Source organism: Sapajus apella, unplaced genomic scaffold (assembly GCF_009761245.1).
Source record: "Sapajus apella isolate SASKATOON/1434 unplaced genomic scaffold, GSC_monkey_1.0 scaffold45, whole genome shotgun sequence".
Taxonomy (NCBI): Eukaryota; Metazoa; Chordata; class Mammalia; order Primates; family Cebidae; genus Sapajus; species Sapajus apella.
Window position 1 is genome coordinate 17,765,814 of NW_022436985.1, and position 26,381 is coordinate 17,792,194.

General features: G+C 36.8%; 1 protein-coding gene across 1 annotated transcript in view; it reads left to right on the forward strand.

The window, feature by feature from the left end:
• Nucleotides 1–3,535: 3,535 nt before the first annotated feature.
• The window catches only part of ANTXR2 (ANTXR cell adhesion molecule 2), a 165,918-nt gene continuing 143,072 nt past the window's right edge, over nucleotides 3,536–26,381 (forward strand). Inside the window, exons 1-7 of the mRNA XM_032239821.1 lie at nucleotides 3,536–4,622; nucleotides 5,330–5,401; nucleotides 7,477–7,548; nucleotides 20,527–20,608; nucleotides 21,072–21,179; nucleotides 21,333–21,401; nucleotides 22,222–22,302. Coding sequence (XP_032095712.1) covers nucleotides 4,471–4,622; nucleotides 5,330–5,401; nucleotides 7,477–7,548; nucleotides 20,527–20,608; nucleotides 21,072–21,179; nucleotides 21,333–21,401; nucleotides 22,222–22,302 — 636 coding nt within the window. The 5' untranslated portion in view covers nucleotides 3,536–4,470. The remainder of the gene's footprint in view (nucleotides 4,623–5,329; nucleotides 5,402–7,476; nucleotides 7,549–20,526; nucleotides 20,609–21,071; nucleotides 21,180–21,332; nucleotides 21,402–22,221; nucleotides 22,303–26,381) is intronic.

A 26,381-nucleotide genomic window follows, 5' to 3' on the forward strand; every position in this document is an offset into this window, starting at 1 on the left:
CTTCCCTCATTATTGCTTAGGAAAAGAATGACCAACAGTTTTGCTTGCCAGGAACTATCCCAGGGACTGCCCTAGTTTTAGCATGGAAAGTCCCATGTCCATGGGACTGAAGACACCCCTCAGTCTGTGGCAAATTAGGACAATTGGTTGCTCCAGTAATTAATGATCTTCCAATTAATTTGTATTAAATGAAAGTGATTTGGGTAATTATTGCTCTGTGCTAGATGAGGCCATTTTTTGCTTTGCTGTATGTAGATCGTACATGAGCAAGTCAGTGAGATGAAAGAAGCTGGGATGAATTCTTTACCCAAGCAAACAAATAAAAGAGTGGTACTATTTTTTGGTAGGTCAATAATCTCTGCTAGCTTTGTACTCAGAAAAGAACTGAGTTGGAGTACCCTCAGAGGGCCTGGGAATTTTCAGGAAGAATGAGTTTTAAATTCAAGGTACTTTTCTTTAGTTTGGGGTTAGCACAAGGTGGATTCTTAGATCAGTTTGGGAAGTCCCAGAAGATGAGCAGGCAGTTAGTCAAGAAACTAGGGATAAAGGAAACCAATAAATATGAGTTTAAAATACTTCCTCAGGAGGATAGAGTACATGGTTAGCATCATGTCTCATATTTCTTTGCCTTTTGTCTCCTAACATGAAACCAATTATCATTGTTTTTTGGCCTTTTTTAAAAAATCCAGATTTTATTCAATAATATGATGTGGCATATAATATCTTTGATTCTGTCTTAAGAATTCAGTTGAAAATGGGGACCAATTTCAACGAGCAGTGAGTAAAAAACCTTGAAACTTGAACAAGCTGTTGATACAAATTTGCTGAAAAATGTCAGCCTGTTTCAGTTCTGTTACAGGAAGTCAAGGAGATTAATGTATTCATGGTGGGACCAAAATGTGAAATGAGAAGTGGCAACATATCCCTGGAGACTGGATGGCTGCAGAAGTAATCAGAATTTCAGAACCTCAAGAAAAGATGAAGCCAAGGCAGACAGAATTAAGGTGCTTAAGGACTTTCTTAGGAGTTTCTTAATTAGTCTCAGGGCTAATTAAGGACTTTCTTCTAGTGCTTAATTATTTGAAAATTATGAAGGGTTTATGTTTCCGTCTTACAAAAGTGAAAGTTATCTTCCATCAAGTTAGCCCCTTGCCGCTCAATATCTTCCTCACTACATCAGGTAAAAAGTGGCAGATGGATGCCACTGATAGTGGTGGAATTTCCATCCCCAAGTGGCCAGTTGGCAAAGAGTGAGAAGGAATGTTTGCCATTCTCCATTCAATCTTTGACATTTGTAATGAGGGTATTTTCAAAATGGAGGTCTGCCTGTATATATTGAAGTTTTCATCCATTCATAACTCAGGTTAGTTGCTATAGAGATGATGGTCCAAGGTAGCATTTTATTTTGCCTTTGTTAAAATAGAGATGATAAGACTGACAGAATGTACTCTGTGTCCATAAGACACCAAATTATAAACAAGACCTAAGGCCACGCCAGGCAAAGGTTAAGTCACACACCCCTACACTTAAAAAATAAACTATATTCTAACTGACCAAAGGGTTTTCTTTTTTTCTAGCAGCTAAACAAACACTGGCCTCAAGATAAGCAATATTGAAACAACTGCATCTTACTGACTGCAAGACACTAATTCAATAATCCTCCATCCCTATGGCTGTTCCGTAAGCCATAACTATGACTTTGACTGGACAAAAGACTGATTTTAGTAACTTTCTCCTGATAAGAGACCACTGACCACAGACTGGTTCTGGCTGGTTTACAGAGGCTGTGGCACTGAGTGCCTTCATGCCTTCTGTTTCACCTTTTGACATATAGGTCCTACTGATAATACATTTAATTGTTAAGTCTCCACCTCAAAGTGAACAAGAGACATGTGCAACATGCATGTTTGTTTACTATTCATGTTTGCTTACTAAACATGCATGTTGCATATGTCCCATGTTCACTTTGATGTGGAAACTTAATCCACCTGCTTAAGAAATATGCACAGTTCATGCACCCCTTGCTTCAGGCATATTCATAGTTCCTCCTATGACCTGTTGAATATGTATACTTGGCCAACTCATTCAGCATAAATTCCTGTTCCACCTTTTCCTCCCTCAAAGTGCCTGCTTTTGGTTTCTGCCAGAGGCTACGCTTCCCAGCATGTCAAGATGTCCAGCCTGCAGCTGTAACCCTTTATAAGAAATAAAATTCTCCTTTCCAAATTTATGAACCTCAGGATTGTTTGTCAACATGTTGATGCTGCAATAGTCTCCTTACTGCTCTCCCTACTGTCACTTTGCTAACTCCAAATTCATTGTCTCATTGCAGCCAGAATGATCTTTGAAAAAAATAGATTATTTCAATTCATCTGCCACTCCACTCCTGGGCTTAAACCTTCTAATGGCCTCCTATCACACTCAATATAAAATATCTGAATTCCTTATCTTAGTAAATAAAGCATCACATAATCTGGCCCTTCCCTATTTCTCTTACATCATCTTACCTACAAAGCTCCAGCCACACTGCTTTTTTTTTCTTTCTTGAATATGCTAAGCTAATGTCTATAGACCTCTGCAGTAACTACATATGTTTCCTCTTAGAGCTCTTGGAGTGACTGGGTCCTTTTTGTTAGTCACCTAGTCTGTCATTCTTTATTGTCACAAAATTTTAAATTTCAACAAGCCACCTTCCCAATATGGACATTTTTCCTTGTTTATGTATTTATTTCCTATTGTCTGTTTTCACTCTCCAGCCAGACTGTAAGCTTCATGAAAGCAAGGGCTTATTATTTTGCTCTATGCATTAAACTAAACTTCTGGAACAGTGCCTAGCATATAGTAGCCACTCAATAAATCTTTGTTAAAGTAACTGATATTTTTCTTCAAAGAGCTGACATATCTGGTTGTGCATCAAAAATGTAATGAATGAAAAATTAAATACATATGGCAACAAACAGAAGAGATGTATATTTAAGTACTACGTAAAACATTGATTTTGTTAAAAATGAAAAGGAGAAGGTAGATCATGTTTGTTTACTAAACTAAACATGCATGTTGCATATGTCCCATGTTCACTTTGATGTGGAAACTTAACCCACCTGCTTTTAGAACTAGGCTCTAAAAGCTAGTTTTGACTAAGAGAGGGCGGAAGTTACAGATGGAGGTGGGGGGAACAGAGAGGAAGGAGGGAGAGCAGAACTAGCAGACAGAGGATTTATGCACGAACTTCAGTGCTTGCACAAGTTTTGCAAGGGAGACCTAGCTTGCCCCAAGCTGAAATTCTCCATAATTGGAGTTTGCAGGGAATGACAGTGGGCTGACATATTTTGAGGTACAACTTTCCACTTCCAAAGAGGCCTGCTGTCCCCTCCCACTCCCCACTCTGGCCTTTCTTTTTTTTTTTTTTTTTGGAAAAAGAAAAAAAAAAACAACAAAAACAAAACTAAGAAGGTTTCTTTAGAAAAAAGAGGAAGTTCATAAAGAGTGTTTGTGGTAGTAGGGAGCGGGGTGGAGTGAGTGAGGAGCGAGGACGCCGGCACCTCCCACGGAATCGTTAGTCTTGCTTGGTTTGTAAACCTCGCATACGGGCTGTTTTAGCACAGCTACTAAAACACGCCAGGCCTGCACGATATATGGGTATGTTTCGTTTCTAGAGAACTTTTGTTTTTCTAAACTCCTTCTTCCCTTTCCCAGATCTGGCAAGCGTTAGTCATCTTCAACTCGGCAGGAACCCACAAGTGTGCGTGTGTGGCTCGGAGCTGGGACCCCGCCCTCGTCCCCAGGCGCTCACTGACACACGCAGCCTAGACCTGGCCCGAGCGCGCTCCTGGCCTCGGCGTGGCTTCTCTCCAGCCGGGAGTCCCAGGACCCGCTAGCCTCCTCCCCCAAAGGGGACGGCCCGTCAGCGCCGAGCCAGAGTCCAGCACGGGGAGGAAAGTTTCGGAGTGCGGAGGGAGTTGGGCCGCCGGAGGAGAAGGGTCTCCACTCCTAGTTTGTTCCGCCGTCGCCGCGTCCCTGGGACCCTTGTTCCGAAGCGCACGGCAGCCGGGGGACTCAGCCCTCCGGGCGGAGTGAGCGGATTCCAGGACCGGGTCCGAGGCGGGGGCGCCGCAGGCTCGGCCCGAGGCCGCAGAGGAACTCCTCTCGCGAGCGGTCGCAGTGGGCCCGCATTGTGTGCAGGAACTCTCCGGAATCCGGAGGGGGAGGACTGGATCGCGCTTCCACTGGGATTCGTCAAGAGTTCCGGCGGCAGCTGCGGCGGTGGCGGAGACTCCCTTTGTCCTCTCAGGACCTCCCTCTCTCCCTCCCTCTGTCAGCTGGTGGGTCCCGCTGCCGCCGGCGCCAGCGCCTCAGCTGTTCTCCGCACCCCACCCCGAAGTGCGCACGGGGTGACTCCCGCCACCTTCGCGACCCTCCGGAGCTGAGGGGACTGTGAGCGGGAGGGAGTCGCAGGCCCCCGGCCGCAGGATGGTGGCGGGGCGGTCCCCGGCCCGCAGCCCGGGTAGCTGGCTGTTCCCCGGGCTGTGGCTGTTGGCGCTCGGCGGTCCCGGGGTGCTGCTGCGCGCCCAGGAGCAGCCCTCCTGCAGAAGAGCCTTTGATCTCTACTTCGTCCTGGACAAGTGAGTGTGCGAGGGAGGTCCAGGGTCTCATGGTGAGGGCGGTACTGGATCAGCTGGGGCTGAGGCTGCGTTGCTCGTGCGCGCCCCGGGGAGTGGTGCTGGAAACCCGCCGAGGGGTGCCCTGTTGCTGTCTTCTTCCAGAAGACAAGCAAGTTCGGATCTGTGTGAGCTGAGATCAGCGGGGTGCGGGGTCGTGATTGGAGCCCCGAGCTACTTGGCTCTTTAGGGAGTTGGGGTATTCACTGTTTGCCGGTCTTGGGGCCTCTTGGGGGGAGTGTGGCCTCCTGCGGGGTAGCATTCTTGGTCCCAGGAACCCAAACCCGACTCAGTCGGCTTCTGAGTCTTTACCCGCCTTCTACACCTTGGCTCGAACGCAGGCTAAAGTTTGCCTGGTTTTATCCTAATCATAGAGCTCCAGTGAATAGCCAATGTGGTTTGCATTTCCTGCCAAATAAGGCTTTTTGTGTTTATTCTGAAAAGCTGGGTTTCACTCTAAACAATTAGCAGGCAGGTAGTCCCCCTAGAAAATGGGCTGACTTCTCTAACTTTGGGTAGCACCAAAGTTTCAGCTACAGATGCCCTTACTTAGCTTGAAAAAGAAGCCAGATGTCCCCCATCTTCGTGACATTGAAGAAGGAACCAGTATAGAATGTTTACTTTTCAGTTCCGTGTTTTGTTTCTCTGATCAGTTCAATTTCATCTTTCAGGTCTGGGAGTGTGGCAAATAACTGGATTGAAATTTATAATTTTGTCCAGCAACTTGCGGAGAGATTTGTGAGGTATCTTTCTTACTTTACTTTTCTAGGTAGTGGAGAAGTAGAGCAAAGTGTAGAATTTCCCTTTTCTGAAACCTTTTATAGGAAAAACCTTTCCTGAAATGTTGCTTTTAAGTGCCTCAAGGTCGTAATTGCACGCTTGCTGTTATTGGGACAGCCCTTCAGTCCTTGAGGGCTTATTTCATCTGGATCCCAGAAACTTGGCTCAGACTCTGGGGAAGCATCTTCAAATACTATTCCAAATGTCTTTTTCTTTCCGAATTTTCATCTGTTTTGAATTTCAGTTATGCTTTCTCATAATTTATCACATTAAAACATAAATTTTATTTGAATAGTATCCATAATATATTTTTCCTTTCCACACATTTCTTAGCATTATAGAAGGCCTCATTAAAACAAACAAAAAGTGTTGGAAAACTTCAAATGAACATGTGTTAATAACCCACTACCAGAAAAGGCACTTGTGTGTGTGTTTAAAGCAACGACTTGTGTTTACACAATGTGTGGGTGTGTGGTTGGTTTAAAATTTAACTGTTCTATATATGCAATAAGCATCACCAGGAAAGACTGGTTTCCTCTCCTATAAAAAGCATTACTGGTATGAAATCCAGCTTACTCTCTTATTTAGAGGTAACTAGGAATTAGTGGCATCTCCTATTTAAAAATAACCCCAGGACACTAGGCTTTTGAGGCTTTCTTCTTCTTTTTCTTCTTTTTTTTTAAAAGAAAAAAATTCAATGAGCGAACACAAGTTTATCAAGATAATGGAAAGGACATGAATAGGAACTGTATCATTAAATATTGCTTCTTTCAGTCTTGTTAGCCCAAATGTTTTCTGTAAAACAGGCTTGGATGATCAAAACATTTTGAAAGTCATGTTGCAAGTAACTTCAAACAATCTGTAGAGGCCTAGGCAATCCTTGCTTTCAGTTATTGGCAGCAGTAAAGTTATCCCTATAAAAATGTATGCCTGTCCATGTTCAATCATCAGTCCCTTGCTTAAGAAGCCAAGTTTAACACTCATTTCTGGACAGGGTCTGAGGTAAAACTGTCTAGGAAAGAAAAACAAACAAGATCTTATATCCTTAAATGTCAAAGGCAGAACAAACAGTTGTTTATAAATTTTCTAATTTAATCCTTCAATGTGCAAAGGGTGTCATGTAGACTTTGATCAAAAGCAATGAATAACATCACTACAACATTTTGAAGAAGGAGGCTTTTATTTTACTCATTGATTTTTTAAGTTGGAATTCTATAATACAGAGTTGTCTGGCTCAAGCCTAGTTGCTCAGTTATTCAACACATTGTAGGAAGTGAATAAGGGGTGATTAATGAAGAGACAGACTTTAAAAATATGTAGAAGCCTTTGAAAGGATTCTGATTTTAAGTTCATAGATTCTAGTTTCTTATCTTTAGTTTTGGATCTTAGTAATAGTTTCTGAGGGTGTCTGAGAAACAAGAACCATTCTGTGAGAGAAATGCTGAAAACTCGAAAGATAAATCTGACTGGGGCACTTGTTGCCAATGGGAAAAGGGATACTTGAGACTTAGAAAATAAAAAAATGCCTAAGCAGAAAGTGATTTATCAGTTTCTTTCACATTCCCCTTGACTTTTTATAAGTAGTCTTACTTCAGGATGACTTTTATATAGACTCACATAGTAATTGTCATTAAGTCAAACTGGCTACTCTCTAGCCCTAAGTATTGGTAACTGTAATCACTTTGAAGGGCCTGGCCTCCTTTAAAGGAAATGATGTAGAACACCAAAGAAAGAGGAATTTTCTACGAAAGAATTTTACGTCAGCTTAGAATTTATCTTTCCAGTTAGTCTCTTTCTAAATGCAAGTCCTTATGGGTCATGGAGCGGTATTTGAGTGCTTAGAAGCATTGACTAAATCCAAAATGACTTATGCAACAATGTTGAGCAGAGTTCATCTATTTACTTAGGGAATGTCATTTAAAAGAAGCCTGGACCATTCAGTGAGACCAATTTTAAATGAAACTCCCTAGCTATACATCTGTATTACATCAATATTTCTTTTTAAAATGTTTTAACTGCCTCTTTTCTTATTTTGCAGCCCTGAAATGAGATTATCTTTCATTGTGTTTTCTTCTCAAGCAAGTATTATTTTGCCATTAACTGGAGACAGGTTAGTGCATTATCATTTCACTGCAGGCTTTTAGTAGAGATGAATTTTAAAGGCATGATTGATATTTCCAAGTGGTGATTCAGGCCTCTCAGTGGAATTGAGCAGATGCACAGACAATTCAGTTCTCTAATAGAAGGGAAAGGAGGTATGAGTATTATAAAAGAGCAGACAATCTGAAAATCAATATCGTTTATACTGGCTGTGGAATGTGCAGTGAAATCTGGATCCCTGTCTTAGTTGTATATTCACTACTTCCTTCCTTCCCTCGCCTCTCTGTTACTGTAAGTAGTTCCACATTTTTTTTTGTTTACATATAATATATGAATCAACCAGGAATTTGAAGAACATTGAGGGGGAGAATGACATGGATCCTTTTAGATAATTTCTTAGATTCAGCAGACGTCCTAGATTTCTAGCCTTTCTCTGAGGTCCACTGATGCTGAATATTCACCTTTATAAAGGAATTTAGGATATATCAATAGATATATCAATATATTTTTATATATATCTACCTTTCTATCTAATCTCCTTAGTGCTTTTAAAAGGTGTCATTTTTCCAAACCAATGTCACTGTACTTTATATGACCATTTTTATGTCATTTAAACAGTGTCAATGACAAGTTAGAAATAGTCATTGATATGTTTTATTTTATTTCCATTTTTGTGAGACAGAGTCTCACTCTGTTGCCCAGGCTGGAGTGCAGTGGTGCTGTCTTGACTTACTGCAGCCCCCACCTCCCAGGTTCAAGCGATTCTTGTGCCTCAGCCTCCCTAGTAGCTGGGAATACAGGCACATGCCACCACACCTGGCCAATTTTTGTGTTTTTTTAATAGGGGGAGGGTTTCACCATATCGGCCAGACTGATCTCGAACTCCTGACCAATGTGCTGGGATTACAGGTGTGAGCCACTACGCCCCACCTCATTAACGTATTTTAAAGAGTGGGATGCATAGTGGGAAGGGAGCTTTTATTCTTCATTTTTGTGTCTACTTTAGTTAACACAAAATATGTAATCTAGTTCTTTCTCAATAAATTCTTGTTGAATGAATGAGTGGTTTCCTCTGATTTTGAAATAAAATTTCTCCAAACTGTAGTTTTAGCAAGGGAAACTGGTGTGTTTTGTTTTGCATGATATGTGAATTTCTGAAAAGTTAACTGTAAAAACAATTTTTTGTAAATTAAGTTTTCCCTTGAAATGGTAAAAAAATCATAATATTTAAAGGAACTCAGGGAAGGAACTTGTTTATAATTCACTTAACTGATTTAGAAAATGATCCACACAAGATTTTAATCTTTGTGCTTTTAGTTTTGCTTTTCTTAAAGAGGAAATCTCTCTGTAGATGCTGAGGGCAGCCTAGGATCTTGTCTTCTCATTGATACTTCTCCTCCTTCTTTCCTTTCTTTTTTTTAAATTTTATTTTATTTTAATTTTAAGTTCTGGGATACATATGCAGGACATGCAGTTTCGTTACATAGGTAAACATGTACCATGGTGGTTTGCTGGACCTATCAACCTATCATCTAGGTATTCAGCCCACATGCATTAGCTATTTATCCTGAGGCTCTCTCTCCGGCTCCCCTGATAGGCCCCAGTACATGTTGCTCCCCTCTCTGTGTTCATGTGCTCTCATTGTTTAGCTTCCACTTTTGAGAACATGCGGTGTTTGGTTTTCTGTTCGTGTGTTAGCGTGCTGAGGATAATGGTCCTCCTTACTTTCTTGTGTGGATGTGAATCTTATCAGGAGCCAGAGCCATCATAGTCCACAACCCATGTACGGCAGGTTTCTATGCCCAGTGATTTAACAGTTCTTGCCTTTATGAAAATGAATTTTCTCTATTGCCCAGCTTAATTTCCAAAGAAACAGCTTTGAATTTAGCTTCTCCAAAAAACAAAAGAAAAAAAAAAAGAACCACTTTAACATTTATGGCATTCATATATATAGAAACACACTTAGCATCATGCCAGGCATGTAGAAACTCTCAGTCGTTGATAGCTACAAACATTGTGCCAGGTTCTTTGCTAGACACTTTGCATATGGTTCCTCAGCATTTTGAAGTGTAGGTCACTGGGTGAACAGATTGGTATTGCTTTGACATCATGGAAGGGGTTTAAAATCTTTAACCTACATTAGAGATTCTTCTTTCATCATTGGTTGAATCTAATAGGGGAGACACTGAAATGGGTTACAGAAGAGGCCGTTCTTTCAAGAGGTAGCATAGTGATGCAGCTAAAAGTCACTAGACCAAATCTACCGGTGTTTAAATCCTGGCTGTCCAATTACTAGCCAAATGATCAAGGACAAGTTGCTTGACCTCTTGATGCTGCCTCGTTTCTCATCCATATAATGATGGCAATGATGATGATCATAGTAATACCCACCCCATAAAATTGTTACAGGAATGAAAGTTGATGAATGTGAAGTATTTAGAACAGAGTCTGGTATATAAGTTTTCAAGAGATAAAAGTTTTATCACTATTATTATCATCTGGAGCCAGGCAATATACAGCATTTTAATGATCAGAGAAGAATCATGCTTATGTAAACAGAATGTTGTCCTGCTTAAAAGGATTTATAATATTCCAAGAGGAATTTTAATAATGCTACTTGCAACTTGTTTTATACATAGCTGGCTTCACTGTCTCTTCCTAAATATAAAAACTTTAAATTTTAATAAATTTCACTGTGCCATTTTTAGTTAGTTTGGGGTGGCAGAAAAGAACACTGAGAATGCCTAGGTTAGAGTTCCAGTTTTGCCAATTACTGATTTGGAAACTTGGGGCAAATTGTTTACCAGTGTGTCAGTTTTTATGTTCATAAAGTGCAGGACATAAAATCTGCCTTGTTTTCTTAGTGTTATTGTGAAAATCAAAATAAGACAATGCGTAGAAAGGTACTTTGTATAGCATAGAACAATCTCCAATAAAGGACATTATTTTCTTCTTCTAGATTGCTCTTTTGCTAATTTTATTTTAAGTTTCTATGGTCCTCTATATTTGGATATAGAGTCACTTTTCTTCCATTACACACTTTTAAGTGTGAAGAAACAATTTGCATATAATATGCAAATCAGTAAACAAGTGATTCCACAACTACTGTGAATCTTTGTTTCAAAGCCTAGAAATTGGAATTCTGCATATAAACTATTAATATCTTGATGTCATATATCATACTCAAAAATAGATCAGAGTGTGTGAGGAAAGCAAAGGTTAAGCAAAGAAAACCAAAGGTTAAGCACTGCAGGTTTCACAATTTTGTTTCTAGCACTCATAATTCTTTAGAATATAGGTAAATATGAGAATTAGCTTGTTCATGTTTCTCAGAGTGTTGCTAAAGATTTTCAGTAGAAATGAGGCAAGATTGGAAGGTGGTAAATGTTTACCGTGGGACTGTGTCTTCTGTTATGCTTTCAGCATGGTATCTGGTACTGTGTAAATGCGTGAATAAAGTAATAAACATGCCAAGAAATGATGTGATGCATTTTATATACTTGTTTCTTAAAAACCTTATTCTTTTAAATACTTTAATTTGAGCCGGGCATGGTGGCTCACGCCTGTAATCCCAACTATTTGGGAGCCTGAGGCCGGAGAATTGCTTGAACCTGGGAGGCAGAGGTTGCAATGAGCCGAGACTGAGCCATTGCACTTCAGCCTGGGCAACAAGAGTGAAACTCCATCTCAAACAACAACAACAACAACAATAATAACAACAAAAAACCTTTAATTTGAAACACTCCCTTCTTTTCTCTTGAGCTCATGATTTTTATTTTCTATATGTCTGTTAGTCCATTCATCCACCTACCCAACCACCTACCTAAAGATTTGCTTATCTTAGAATCAGTGCATTAAGTACTGTGAAATCTGGGTGACACAAAGATAAGTAATCCAGCGTGTGTGTGAGTAGAGGTATATATATACGCATAAATAGCCCAGGGATGTATTACAGGGTTAGGTAAGAGGAAAATGCCAGGTGTTGATTCAGTATGAAAATACCCAGTCTTTCAATAGTAGAGAATTTGGAGTCAAGACTAATTAAAAAATATTTTTGGTTATTATTTTGCATAATTGGGGATAGTGAATTAAGCTCAATTCTGTTAAATATTATGCTAATAATGTTACAGAGATTTAGTTGGAAACATTTATTGAACAATTATGCACCAGGCAGAATACAAAATATTTTCCATGTATTGCTTCATTTAATCCTCATATAAACTTCATGTGATAGATACTGTTATTACCTCGATTTTACAAATGAAGAAATCAAAACTGACAATGATAAAGCGGCTTTTTCAGGCACATACAGCTAACAAGTCGCAAGCAGTATATGGGCTGGAATAATCTTTTAAATTAAAGCAGATCATGCCACTCTCATGCTTAAAACAGTCTAATCACTTAGAATGGAAAGCTAGTGCTTCCCAAAGTACCTAAAAACCCTATCCAATTGCCCCACCCAGTCCTCTCCTAAAACATCGTGTGACACAATCTAGCTCAAGTGGCATTCTTTCCATTCCCTGAACAGACAGAGCTTGTTTCCACATTAGGACCGTTGCTCTTTCTCTGCAGCAGATCTGCCCCTAGCTGGCTTGTTCTCATCATTTAGTTTTCATCTCACATGTTACCTTTTCTGAGACACCTTGCCTGGCCACCAAGTCTAAGGAACCACATCTCTCCTCCCCAGTAATCTCTTACAATACGGTATTTGGTTATCACATTTTGAAATTGTTCTGTTAATTTATTTTTATCTTGATGACTCTAATGTAAACATGAAAGCAGGGGGTTCTCATTTGTCTTGTTCCCCCATGTATGCCAACACCTAGAACTCTAATGTAAACATGAAAGCAGGGGTTCTCATTTGTCTTGTTCCCCCATGTATGCCAACACCTAGAACAGAGCCTGACACTCAGTAGATGCTCAATAAATATTTGTTGAATGAACGATTGAGCTGATATGACTCCAGAACCTTAGTTATTAGCTGCCATCATATATTATCTTTTTGTGATTATACCACACAATAAATTTGCTTATTTTTATATTTGCTATTTTTCTTATTTCTATTCTTACAAATCAGTTATAAATATTTAAAACTCCCTTTCACTACACTTTCCCCCAAATTGAAAATGTCTTATAATTGTTTGACCTGAGCACAATAATCAATTACTTGGGGAAAAAAATCTTCTGTACGTAAACTTGTAGGAAATTATAGAAAAGTCACTTAATTACTTTTGGACAATATACACATTTCTGTATTTGAAATTTTTTCTAATTTCTTAAAAGCTGAATTAAAAATTTACTTGTGGAAAATTTTTCTTTATATACAGTTAGTAACTTATTAATTGGTACATTCATTTTAGAGGAAACTTGATAGTATCTATAAAAGTCTAGACAGTTCCTATCATCAATTCTACTTTTTTGGGAGTATGTCCTACTAAAATACTAGCATTAACATGCAAAGGTAAGTCTGTATACAAAATTGGCTTCTGCAGCATTGTACATAATAGTGAAAAACTATATTCAATCTAAATGCTTATCAATTGATGATCCTATATTTACATGAAAATATATATGAGATATATTAAGTGTAAAAGCAAGTTGGAGACACTGTAGTATGATTTTATTTTTATAAAATAAAAACCAAACAAAATTTCTAATTGTTTATATGGTGGTGGAGTATATGTGATTGAAAATGCATGAAAAGAAGTCTAGAGAGCATACAACAAATTGTTAACAATGACACTGTTTTAGGCATGAGATTGAAGGTGGGAAAATCTTTCAAAATTTTAACATATATGTGTGTGTGTATGTGCGTGTGTGTGTGTGTGTGTGTGTGTGTGTGTGGTTTGATTTTCTTTTAGCAAGAATGTATTATTTATATATAAAAAAGAATGCTGAAATTAATGTTACTATCTTGGAATCAAATGGAATTCAGAGGTTGGAAACAAGAAGCATTCAGGAGCACAGTACATTCAATCATTACTATGGAGAGTCCTGAAGGCTTTTTGTTAATGAAAAGACCAGGATTGGCCCTTGGGTCGAATAAGCATAAAAACTACATACCAGCTGTATGGCCTCTGACAAATTACTTAATCTCTTGCTGCCCAATTCCTGGGCCAGTTAATAAATGTGAATTATTCCTACCATACAGCAATCTTGAGACAAGTAAATGTGTATAATGCATGACAAGGACTAATTAAAGTTATGACACATAAAAAGAACCCAATGGGTATTTATAACTTTATCAATTCACTTTTATTTCTTTGCTTCTATCACCTACCTGCAACTAACTACCTTTTAATATTTCTTATTTATAATTTTTTTTTCATTTTTCTTTTCTTGTTGTTATTTTGATGATTGGATAGGAAGGAGGCTAAGGCTAACATGGGGTTTGGCAGTTATCAGTGTACACCATCCTTATTTTCATTACGATGTGCCAGGATTCAAACAGACGTTTAAAGAAATCAAAAGATTATGCTCAATGTGACACAGCTAAACAGCTAGATCCAGAGTTCACACCCAGGCCTGATGCTGAGCGTGAGCACTTCACCACCACACTGTACTCACTCTCCAGGTTCCCCTTCTCCAGTTTTCACATTGGTCAGAATTTCAGTTTTCACATTAGTCAGAATTTGTCATAACTCAAAACCATTGTCATTCCTTAAGCTTATTCTCTTTTTTAAAAACCAGCGAGGTGGTGAAAACGTGAGACAATAGTTGGGTCAGCTAAAAAATCTTCCATTAGGGACGTATTTACTCCTGTTTAGAAAAGTCTGTTTTGGCCACACATTGTGGTAACCTTGAGGGGTTCAGGCAGGGCAGCAGCTCAGAATCTAGTGATGGACATGTTAGCAGTTATTTTCACTGGAGTCCCACATCTGTTTTATAAGGATGTTCCAAAAAATCAGTAACATTGTTAACTCCTGTCTGGGAGACAGACCTGGCACATGGAAGTGGTAAAATGCAGGGGTCAATTTTTCATGATTTAGTAAGTCAGCGAGTGGGAAAATGGAGTAAAAATGTGCAAAATGCAGCAGGCATGAACTTCAGGTACGAATTGAGTACCACACTTTGGTAGGTGTAGACCAAATTGGAGAACATTTGTGACAAAATTCGGATTATACAGCATACTTTGTGAGCAGATATTTCTGGATGGATTTCATGACTGCTACCTTGAATTCACTGGTCTGGACTCTGGATCACACAGAAACATTGGTATGTGTTGGCATTAGCATGACATGTTAAATGAACAATAAGCATAGTTTTACATAAACTATAGTAAGATATAGCTAAAATCTGTTAGTTCCTAAGATTATAGATTGTATTAACAATGTTTATCTTTAGAAAATAATCTTGCACTCATTTGAAACCTTTAAACAACTTTTGATTGAGGAACTTGGCAAGAACAAATTACGTGTTAGAAGTTCATCCTTTTAATACACACACACACACACACACACACACTCACTCTCTTTTTACTTTTTAAAATCTGTGTCTAGGCCTGTGATTTATTTACTTCAATCAATAGAATGCAGCAGACATGAACAGGAAACTACCAGTTTCAGTTCTAGGCCTAAGATTTATTAAGGCATGGTAGTTTCCTCTATCATTTTCTAGGAAACCATCTGCCATGTAAAAACTTTGACTACTCTGAGACCACCATGCTAGGAAGAAGCCCAACCTAGCCATGTGGAGAAGCCACGTAGAGGAGAATCAATACTCTGGTTAACAGTCCTAGCTGAGCTTCTAGGCAATACCCAGTATCAGCACTAGCACCAACATGCTAAGCATATGAAGGCATTCCACTTCTAGCCATTCCAGTGGCTCAACTGGTGATATGTGAAGCATAAGAACTGCTCATTCAATGCACAGTGTCATGAGAAATAATTTTGCTTATACCACTAATTTTGGGGTACAGTAGTGTCCCCTTATCTGAAGGAGATCTGTTCCAAGAAGCCTATTCATGCCTGAAACAACAGGTAGTACCAAACCCTATGTATGTCATGTTTTTTTCTATACATACATACCTATGATAAAACTTAATTTAGAAATTAGGCACAGTAAGATATTAACAACCATAACTAACAATAAAATAGGACATTTATAACAATATACTATAATGAATCCTTTCAGTAGCCCCAAGGGGAAGATATTTATATTTGTATTTTATGAATGAAGAAACAAGGTTGAGCTTGGAACTAATTTCTATTCTCTCTGTCTGTAAGCCCATGCACATCTTCATCCATACCATCCCAGAAACTGTATTCATAGTTTAAGAGATTATCCTATTTACACAAAACTCTTATACAGAAGCAATGACTGATAAAATAGATAATGCAAAACCCATTCCAACAACACAAGAAAGTTTTACAATTAGGTTAAATCATAGGTTCTTAATACTGGTAGCACATTAGAATACTCTGGGGAGTTCTCAAAAGACAGTGATAACCCTGACCCATCACAAGCCTGTGAACTAGAATCTCTTAAAATAGAGTCCAGAAGAGCTTTTGGAAAGCTCTTCTTTTCAAGGGCTTTTCAAAAAGAAGAACTATATTGCATCTATAGAGCTTTATGTGAGTGATCCCACTGACTGAGTACGAAGAATTCTCACATCACTGTGTAGAATCATGGTGTTCACGTATAACAGATGCCCAACCAGTTGGATGTAGACTGAAATCTGACGATTGACTGAAATCCAGAAGAGCTTTGAAATCTGGAAAGTTAAGATGATGTGCATTGGAAAGTTCAAGTACTATACAGACACATCATATAAAGAAAAAGTACCAGATACTGAAAGTAAAATTAAGCCTTCATTGTTAGCTGTGCAATTCAGGATTCTCTGCAAACTATTTTATAACACCATGATTTCAGCCTATCTTTGTTTTAGTTATAATGCCATGCATACCTTCAAAATATCCAGAGTGTTTTGGAGAAAAGCCACTTATATGGCACAACACATGGCAGTTGTGGTGACTATTTTTCCTTCCCTTCCTCACACGCCTACCACTCCCCTCTCCTTCCCTTCCCTGCACTTCTCAGCAGAGAAATTAGAGAGATACAAACAGAGCTGAAAGTACTAATTTCATACATTTAAAAAATTAGCCAAGGCCATGCATAGTGGCTCAAGTCTGTAATTCCAGCACTTTGGAAATCCAAGATGAGAGGGTTGCCTGAGGCCAGGTGTCCAAGACCAGCCTGGGCAACACAGTTAGACCACCTCTCTATAGAAAAATTTAAAAGTAGCCTGGTATAATGGTACATGCCTGTAGTCTCAGCTACTTAAGAGGCTGAAGTTGGAGAATTGCTTGAGCCGAGGAGTTTGAAGTTTCAGTGAGCTATGATCATGCCAGTGCACTCCAGCTTGAGTGACCCAGCATGAGATCCCATCTCCAAAATAAATAAACATATATGTGTATATACGTACGTATCCATATATATACATATTACACACATATATGTATATACATTTGTGTGTAATATGTATATACATATACACACATGTATATATACATACACACATATATATGTATATATATGTAGAGAGAGGAGTCACACACACACACACCACATATGTATATGTATATATATGTGGTGTGTGTGTGTGTGTGTGTGTGTGTGTGTGTGTGGTGATTCCTCTCTCTCTTTCTTCTTTCCCCTCTAGTTGATAATAGAGTTTGGTCCCCTGATTCTTAATTTAAAGAAAGAAAACACAGGCCTTTAATATACCATTTTGTTTGTTCAAATCCTTTCTCTTTCAAAAAAGTATTTGAGGCTGCATGAAAATTAATAGTGTTGCAGAAAATTAATAAAATATAAAAAGAAACATGCTAAGATTTTGGAGAGGATGAAACACTATGATAACCACAGGAATTTAACAGAATTTTATAAATGAGTAAGAAATTTACTGTGGGCTTCCGTGGTAGTCAGGGGAAGAAATAAGTTTGCGTAGTCCTCAAGTGCAGAAAAGAGGAAGTGCATAGCAACTACTTGGGGTGACAAAGAAACTTCTGCTGTGAGGCATTATAGAGAACGATGCATGTCATGACAGCAGCATCCTTGACAACAGCTTCACAACATACACAAAGTAGTTTCAATATTACTTTTCTGTGTAGTTGAAAATATAACTTTAAAGGCAAACTCAGTGAAACTGATCTAAGACGTTGAATTTGAGGAGTTGAGCTTATCTTTATAACACAACCTTTCTTTCTTCTTCTTTTTAAAATTTTAATCATGTTCTCTCTTGCTTTCCTTTAGAGGTTTTTTTTTTTTTTTTTTTTTTTTTTTTTTTTTTTAACATTACAGTGTGGATGAATGATTTCTGTTTTTAACCTACTACATCATTTTGCTTTTTCCCCATTAAGTGCCTACTAATTGAAAAACTTAATATTTATTTTTGTTGCTTGGGATTCTTTGAGGTTCTGAGATCTGTCTGCCCTGTCTTGTTTTGGCCTTCATTTCCCCTAAAGTAACACCTTGTGGATTGATAAGAAGCTGACAGACTTCAGGTAGTTACCCTGGAGAGCGTACAAAGCCAGGACTCACATGTGTTTTTCTTGGCTATGGAAAAGGAGCACTTTCCTCTTAGGATCATGTAGCTGCAAAAGTAACGATGGGATTAAGTGGAGCTTGAAATCTTATGGTGGCAGGTATAGATATGGATAGAAAAACCACAAAGTGCTGCTCTCTCTCTTCTAATGTAATAAGCTAGCAGAGACATGCCTGTATAAAAACACCCTGAATCCATGTTTGGCAAGTTCCTTTAGCTTAAAGTCTTGTGCTGGTGTTGTCTGCACAACATTTCATGAATGAATGAAAAAATAAGTGGATGAGTCTCAGCAGCAATGGTGAGCTGATCTGAACTGAATGAAGGCTGTCTTATGCAAAATCTGTTTGTGTAAACTTGCATTTCACTTGTCTTTTTTATTTCCCTTTTGGCAGCAAACATTAATGCTTGAGGACACACTGCCACTCATTTCTGAAAAGCACCAAATATTTGATTTTTATCTGCATTCAGGCAGAATCAGTTTCAAGTTGTTTCTGTAGATATCAAACATAAATATTTTAGATACAACAAGCTTATGAATTACATAACTTATGCTTCATCCTTGGAATTATAATTTTTTATGGTATATTGAAAAATTTTATTGAAGACTTATTTTGCAAAATGACATAATAAGTACAGAGCAGGGAAATACATCATAAATAAAAGACATGGTAATAGCCTAATGTAAACTTTCAGTGTAGTTGAAAAGTGAAGATTCAAATTAAATTTAACTAGTTAAATTATTAGAAAGTTGCATGTTTTTAGGAGACAACATTTTTTTTATCATGGTAAAACATGAATATGAGTATGACTAGAAGGCTTGGGGTGCCTCGGAAAAAGTGAATGTAATGAAGTTAAAGAAAGGTTCAGAGTAGGTAGATTTTAAGCCAAGTATGTAAAAAGACAATTAGCAGGAGTTAGTAGAGATGAGTGAACAAGGAAGAGAAAGATAAGGGTCATACCTTGAACATTGTCTTCTGTTTTCTGGAAACTTCATGAGATGGAAAACTTGTCTTAAAATAATTTCTATTATGATATAAAAATATAATCAAGAAGTTACTTTTAAAACATACAAGGATCTGATGAATGGATTATTTCAAGTATCTGAAACACAATATTGCAGCATGACAAAATGTTTCAAAATTATTTTTAACATATTTTATAACAGCATTAGATATATACACACAAATACATATACATATACATATAAAATGTGTATGACACCAGTAAGTTCCTTTAAGATGATACTTCTTATAATTAATCTCCTTCATCTATCATCCTTAGTAGGTGTGAGTACTCTTGATGCATTAAAGTTTTATAATTCATTTTATCATTTCAAGAATTTTACATTTGAAAAGGCACTTCTTGTCACTTCTCAGCCTTTTGGCTAAGATCAAGTATAATATCCATTCTCATCAGTTTAAAAAGGCATTTTTTTTTTGCTTCTATTGAAAAAGTTTGAAAACAATATCTTAAGAATATCTCTTCTGAGCTTTTGAATGTATTATAAAACAAGCTTCAAATTTAATTTAGATAATTTTGCAACATTATTTTACTTATCTTTTAAGATTATTGTAGTTTCATTTATTTTTGAGGTTTCAATTCTATATTTTTAAAACCCTAGAAATTGAGTCTTCCCTTAACTCATACACATAAAACAGCTCTTAATAATATTGTAGTCATACCCCATTTAGACAAACTCAGTTGGAATAGTGAGTTAGTCATAATGAAAGAAATTATTCTGTAGTTTTTATTTGTTTTCATTCAGAGTGTCTCTTCCAAGAATTTATTACCTTCTAATTCATCTATCTATCCATTAATTCATCCATCTATCTATCCTCCACTTATTTTTTCATTCATTCATGAAATATGTATTAAGTACCTACCATGTTTAAGGGAATGTGTGGGTGTCTGGATGGGTGAGAAGATATCACAAAAGTGAATAAATCTCGAAACTTATGACCCTGGGAGACAGTAAGATAAAATGTTAATTTCTGTAAGGGCTAAAAAATGTGCTTTAGCAATTCTCAGATAATAAGGAAAATTTCTCACTTTTAGGGAGATGGAGTGAGTGTTTCAGAAATGCTTTGTCATTGAAGCTGAGTTTCTGAATCCTTGTATTTTTGTGGATGAGGGAAGATATGTTTTGCTGCTTTTAGGAAAACAAGAGTGATTGAATATATCTGTTCTCAGCTCAGAAGGCCTAGAGTATGCTTAGATTTTTCAAGACACTGCTAGTAAATCTATGTCTATTTTTGCTAGTTAAAATACAGAATTTATTAAATACTTGCTAAAATGACAAAAAGTATAATTATCTGCCTTCAAAGCCGTGTTCTTTCCTCTACTTCCTACTGAAGAAATCTTAGTTACAATGCTGACATGTTTTTCAAGAAGTTTTTATTGTTATCTTTGCTCATTTTTTCTTCTGTTTAATATTATTTTCAGAGGCAAAATCAGTAAAGGCTTGGAGGACTTAAAACGTGTTAGTCCAGTAGGAGAGACATATATCCATGAAGGACTAAAGCTAGTAAGTTCTTTTACATTTCTAAGCATGGGAGAGAATGCTTTCTTATTCTGTAATGAAATATAACCTTCTAGCAAAGTTCAGTAACCTCTTTACATATTTATGTTAAAATTTTTTAAGTGCTTTTAGTTGTTCTAGAGATGAGACAAGTAGAAAAAATTATTTACTGTGATGACGATAAAAGTTAGGATGGCATTTTGCCTTTTAAGGAATTTTCCATTTCCCTTGTGGTTATATTAAGATTAAGCAGCCACAGCTAAAAATCTAAATAATTTAAACCCAATAGTAACTACTCTGTAATGTGAATATGCATATTTCAAATAAAATAGTTAACACAAATTACTCTGTTTTAAAAGCTAGCCAGTAATATTTTGATTTTGTCAGACTTACAAATTCAGCTTGATGGAACATGCTGGTTAAAAGTTAAAATTAAATTGTGAGTTGGATAATTATTCTTCATTTTCAGGCGAATGAACAAATTCAGAAAGCAGGAGGCTTGAAAACCTCCAGTATCATAATTGCTCTGACAGATGGCAAGTTGGACGGTCTGGTGCCATCATATGCAGAGAAAGAGGTGAGTATTGAACTGAGACTGTTCTCTACACCCCACTGTACATTGCTGTGTGTCTCGGAATGTATAGCTTGATATTTGAATATTTCACTTTCTCCCTCTCCCTTCTTTCTCTCTCTCTATCTCTCTCTCTCTCTCCCCCCTCTTTTTCCATAGGCGAAGATATCCAGGTCACTTGGGGCTAGTGTTTATTGTGTTGGTGTCCTTGATTTTGAACAAGCTCAGGTGAGTTACAAGAGATCTGAAAACTTTAATCTGAAAAAAATCACATAATTGTCTTAAGGATAGTTTAACAAATTCTTTTCACTGGTGACATTGTGACACTAGTCGATTGTTAAAGATTTTCTGTAGAAATTGCTGTAGGTTTTGAGCTCTACCTTAGTAATGCAAGAATTTTGATAGGTTTTGTTACTGAAAATCAAACTTTAAATCCCTTAAACAATTGTTTGGTTTGGTAAAATAATATAAGATAAACATTTGGCTTGAAGTGATACACATATTCCTGTTTCACTTAACTGACAAAATATTATCTTATATGTAATATATAGTATCATATATATAATATAATGTTAGAAGTTCTATTTTATTTAAAATTTGACTCTCAGGTATGCGGGAATTTCAGAAGTCCATCTAATGGAAATTTAAAAATTTTTCTTACAAACCATCTTTTTTCATGAGGTTTGAGGGTTTGTATCTTAGAAAATGTTTCACTTACAAAGTTATTTTATATTTAAAATTTTGCTTGAGCATGGCTTAGACTCCTGAGTCTTATGCTGTTGATGGCTATTAGAACTCTGCACTGTTTTGAAATTGCTCTTGGGGCCAACTTAATGGCAGTATGACCGATCTCAGTTAATTTTGTGATAATACAATTAGAGTAACACTAGTGTCCTCACCTTTAATTCCTGACCTTGAACACAGACCACAATGGTAAATTAATCCTGTGGATTAATTTTTCAGATGAACATAACTGAAATGCAATGAAGTTTATAATTGTTGTATGTGTCAGCCACTCCTTAATTAAGTCTTCCTCTTCTTTCTAAAGCTTGAAAGAATTGCTGATTCTAAGGAGCAAGTTTTCCCTGTCAAGGGTGGATTTCAAGCTCTTAAAGGAATAATTAATTCTGTGAGTATTTCTCTGGGGGTAGGAAGAGCTCATAATTTTGTATATTTTTTAAACTATAAGAAGTAATCTTAATATTCAGTGCGGGGGTCATTATCTAGAGGAAAGAGATTAAGAAGAGGTTTGTTTGGTATTGCAAACAGTGTAATTCTAAAGATCTGGATTTTAACTGACATTTGGTATTAAATCTTGCATGTTGGGTTCTGTGAGACTGGGTTTTTGGTTTCAAGTTTAAGATTCTAAGTGTCAGACACTTTCACCCTTTGATTATGGAGTTAACTTTCTTGACATCCTGAAAGTTTTATAGGAGACATTTAAAATAAAAATTTGGACTGAAATGTGTGATTACTACCTTCTCCAAATATAGTATCTGTTAACTGTATCAGTCAGGCAACTTGAACTAGTGGCTATTTGACTGAATTTGTTGTTCTTTCCATTTAAATGATTAATAGTTTCACTAGAGCACATAATATTTCTGTTTGGAATTCAGTTGTGCTGTCTCTCGTGTTCATTAGAATCTGGGCTGTCCTAAACAGGTACTGTATGGGGAAGGAGAGTGATGAAATGCAAAGCAAAACTCCTGGGCTTTCACAGCTGAGGTTTATGTTTCATTTTACTGCCTTTTGCTAGAAGCTCTAGGAACAGTTGCTATTAAGTATTTATGATATTTGGTAAACACCATCCTAAAATGGAAGTGAATAATATATATTCTCTAAGCCAAAGCATTTTTGAAAAATCTTTAGGGGGAAAAAAAAAATCTCAGTTTCTTCTAACATTTGGTTCTGAGATTTTAAATTTCTCTTTAAAGATCGTGTTTTTTAGAAACACAAAGTGAGATTTATTGAATTTGTTTTTAGTAGAATGTAGGCTTTTAAAAAAATTAATGGAACTTTTCAGAGAAAACATAATGTGGTTCCATCACATATCAGTACTTCTAGTGGACAAACCAAATGTAAGTGCAGAATGGAACAGAGATTCAATTATTTTTGTAGTTTGCATATATTACTGGTTTAGGTTTCAGGGAAAAATTGCAGTGTAAAAAATAGTAAATAATTTTATAGCTGAATTCAGAATAAATACAGCTGGTAAAACTGTGATTTAAGTTTTAAAATATAGGATACCTACTGACAATGTAAAAAGGAGAATAATTTGACCCTCTAAATAAACAAATCAGTGGATCATATTTTAAATAAAATTTTATTTTCCTTTGGGATTTCTAATGATTTTTATAATTATGCTGGGAAGGAGCCTCTCTGGGCTATTCTCTTTGGATTTTTTTTTTCTTATATGTAAAAGGTTTCACTCCGAATTACCCAGATGATGGATTAGGTTTCCAAAACTTTATTTTTATGGGTAATAACTACAGATTTATCCTTCAAGGAATTAGTAGCTGAGTTCCAGAAGACATTATTATCATTGTTTTATTATGTTTAAATTTAATTTTTCTATTTTTATTAGGGACCCTTTAGAATGTAATTTCTAAGTATGGTCTTTCTTGCCTAAAGTTCTTGATGAACTTTAGCTTAAGTTATGTTGAAAGATTTAGCCTGGAATTAGGAAAATTTGCATCATTTTAGCCACATTTGCTGACAAAATCTCTTGAATGTTGTTTGGAGGGAGACCATGGTATAGCTTTCATGTCTATACCGTTATATCTCAGCTAGATTGTCACAAAGGGAAGAGTAAATTATTTGCAGGAAAATCGCCTTCTGGGGAAGCCTTGTAGTATCTGGCAGAGTTGGCAAGTAGGAAGAAGGAACCATTACAGCTAAACTTAGTTTCATTAGTGGTTGATATTTTCATCAATGGGATGATAGTTTGAGATTTTTGCCCACTTTGTAGACATTAAAGACAATGTAAGATTTCATGTCTCTTCAAGGGCAAAGATTGCTCCATTCCTCATGGTGTATAAAACCTCTAACTTTGCCTTAAATTTGAATTGGACTTTGTAATTACATAATACAATTTGATTTAAAAATATATATATTTGATCTTTAAAACAAATATAGTGTCTCTATCACAGGGTTAGGGGAGAGAAGAGACTTCTTTATGATTTATCAAACTAATGGGTGAAATTATACTATGGAATGCATTTACATAAAGCCAAATCAGTGGAAGAAATAAAAAAATTTAAGTCTTTCAGTTATATGGCACTATGAAGGCAGAATATTTGCTAAATTTATAATTTCTTTTTCCTGCTAACTGTTTTTTGAAATACATCTGGCCTCATTGTCAGTGCATTAATTTTTTTGAAGTCAATCTTTGAAAAAAATTGACAACATGGTTTTTATTGTTTTCTCTTCCCTCTAAAATCCAGTGACCAAGACGGTCTGGTCCCCTTAATGTGTAAGTTATTATGTATTTTAAGACATGATTGTCTAGAATTAATTTCTTAATCAGCAAGATTAAGAAAGTTTTATTTTGGAGCCTTTCTTCATTGTAGTTAAAAACAAGAAGAAACACTGTAGTAGTTCTGTCTTTTACAACTTCAGAATCAAGGGACTTTCAAGGCCCTTTGTTACAAAAATCCTGTATGTTAAAATTTTAATGTCTTCTCTAAAATGTATTTGATTCAGAAAATCATTTAAACATTCCTTTTTAATTTTGGGGAAAATACATTGTTTTAACATCTTTAGATTTCTATTCAAGCAAACATGGCATGCAACATTTTTGGGGAATATTAATGTAATTTCCAATCTTAGTTGCATAAGAAGGTTTATAATGCATTATCTCAAGTAGATACTGGAGAAAAACATTTCTTCTTTTTCTCCTCAATTAACTCGTTCTTTCATTAGTTCATTTACTGGGCCCTTACTATTCTTAAGGCATTGTGTTAAGGTTAGAAGAAGGGATATAAACTTAAATAAGACATATTCTCTCTAAAGGGGCTTGATATTAATGACTATTTGAGATTTGGAGTATGGTAGTCCCCTGAAAGATTTACAAGTGTTGTGGGCATTTAGAGAAGGAAAATTTCCGTGAGTCACCCTATGGGATAAAAGATAATCTTATAATGTTCTTGGTGTTAAATGCCAATGTGACTCTAGTGTAAGGTGGCATAAAGACAGGATAGGTTGAGTAATGTGAAGTTAGGAGAGGCTTTTTATTGTAAAATTTGAACTGGACTCTGAACAGTGGGATAGATTTAATTAGAAACAAAGAACACAGAGCTTCAAGAACAATCCAAGCTGAGTGGCTGAGGCCTAGGCTTGAGTGTGGTTTGCTAGCATCATGGAGGGTATGGGGGATAAACGTTGATGGGTCATCTGGATCCAGATTATGGAGACTTTCACGTACTTGTTTTGAGAATTGGCTCTTATTTCATAAATAAGTAGAAAATTATGGAAGATTAATTTAGAGCATGGGATTTATATGATGGCCATGCAGGTTTAGGAAGTGTACTCTTATAATAATGTACAAGATGATTTGGAAGACAATGATGTGTTACAAGTCTTTTGCCATTGTCCTTGTGAGACATGGTAAAAGGAAGGCTGACATAGTGGAGACAAAATGAGGTTGGGAATAGTAAAACCTGGATGTGAATTCCAACTCTCTCTTGCCAAGTGACCTGGGGTATGTCCTGTAATGTAATCTCTCTGAGTTTTAAAATGCTTAGTCAAATGGGGATAATGATTTCCATTTCATTTTTTTGTTTTTTTAAATTAAATGGGATAACAGTTGAAAATGACCTAAGTGAGAAGGGCTTGGCTTTAAAACATAGATAGAAAACTAGGCATGGCAGGAGGCTAACCAGGGGCTAATGATGGGGCTGCGGATCCTTCTGTAGGGCAGTTCACTGAGAGAGATGACCCCCAGTCTTCTTGAACAAGGTCTTAGGCATACAAAGACATGGCACTGACATGGAAGAGGATCAGATTCAGCAGGTGGGTCATAACAACAAGGATTTTAGATAGTGTAGCACACAAAGTCAAGTATTTGTACATGCTCTGGTACTGAATCCTCAAGCTGTAGGATCAGGACCTAGCTAACAACTTGGAAAGAAAATTCAGTATTCCCATGACAAAAGCTATGCAGCATTCCTCTGGACCTTACATTTCATGAGAGCCACAATTTGTGTGGTG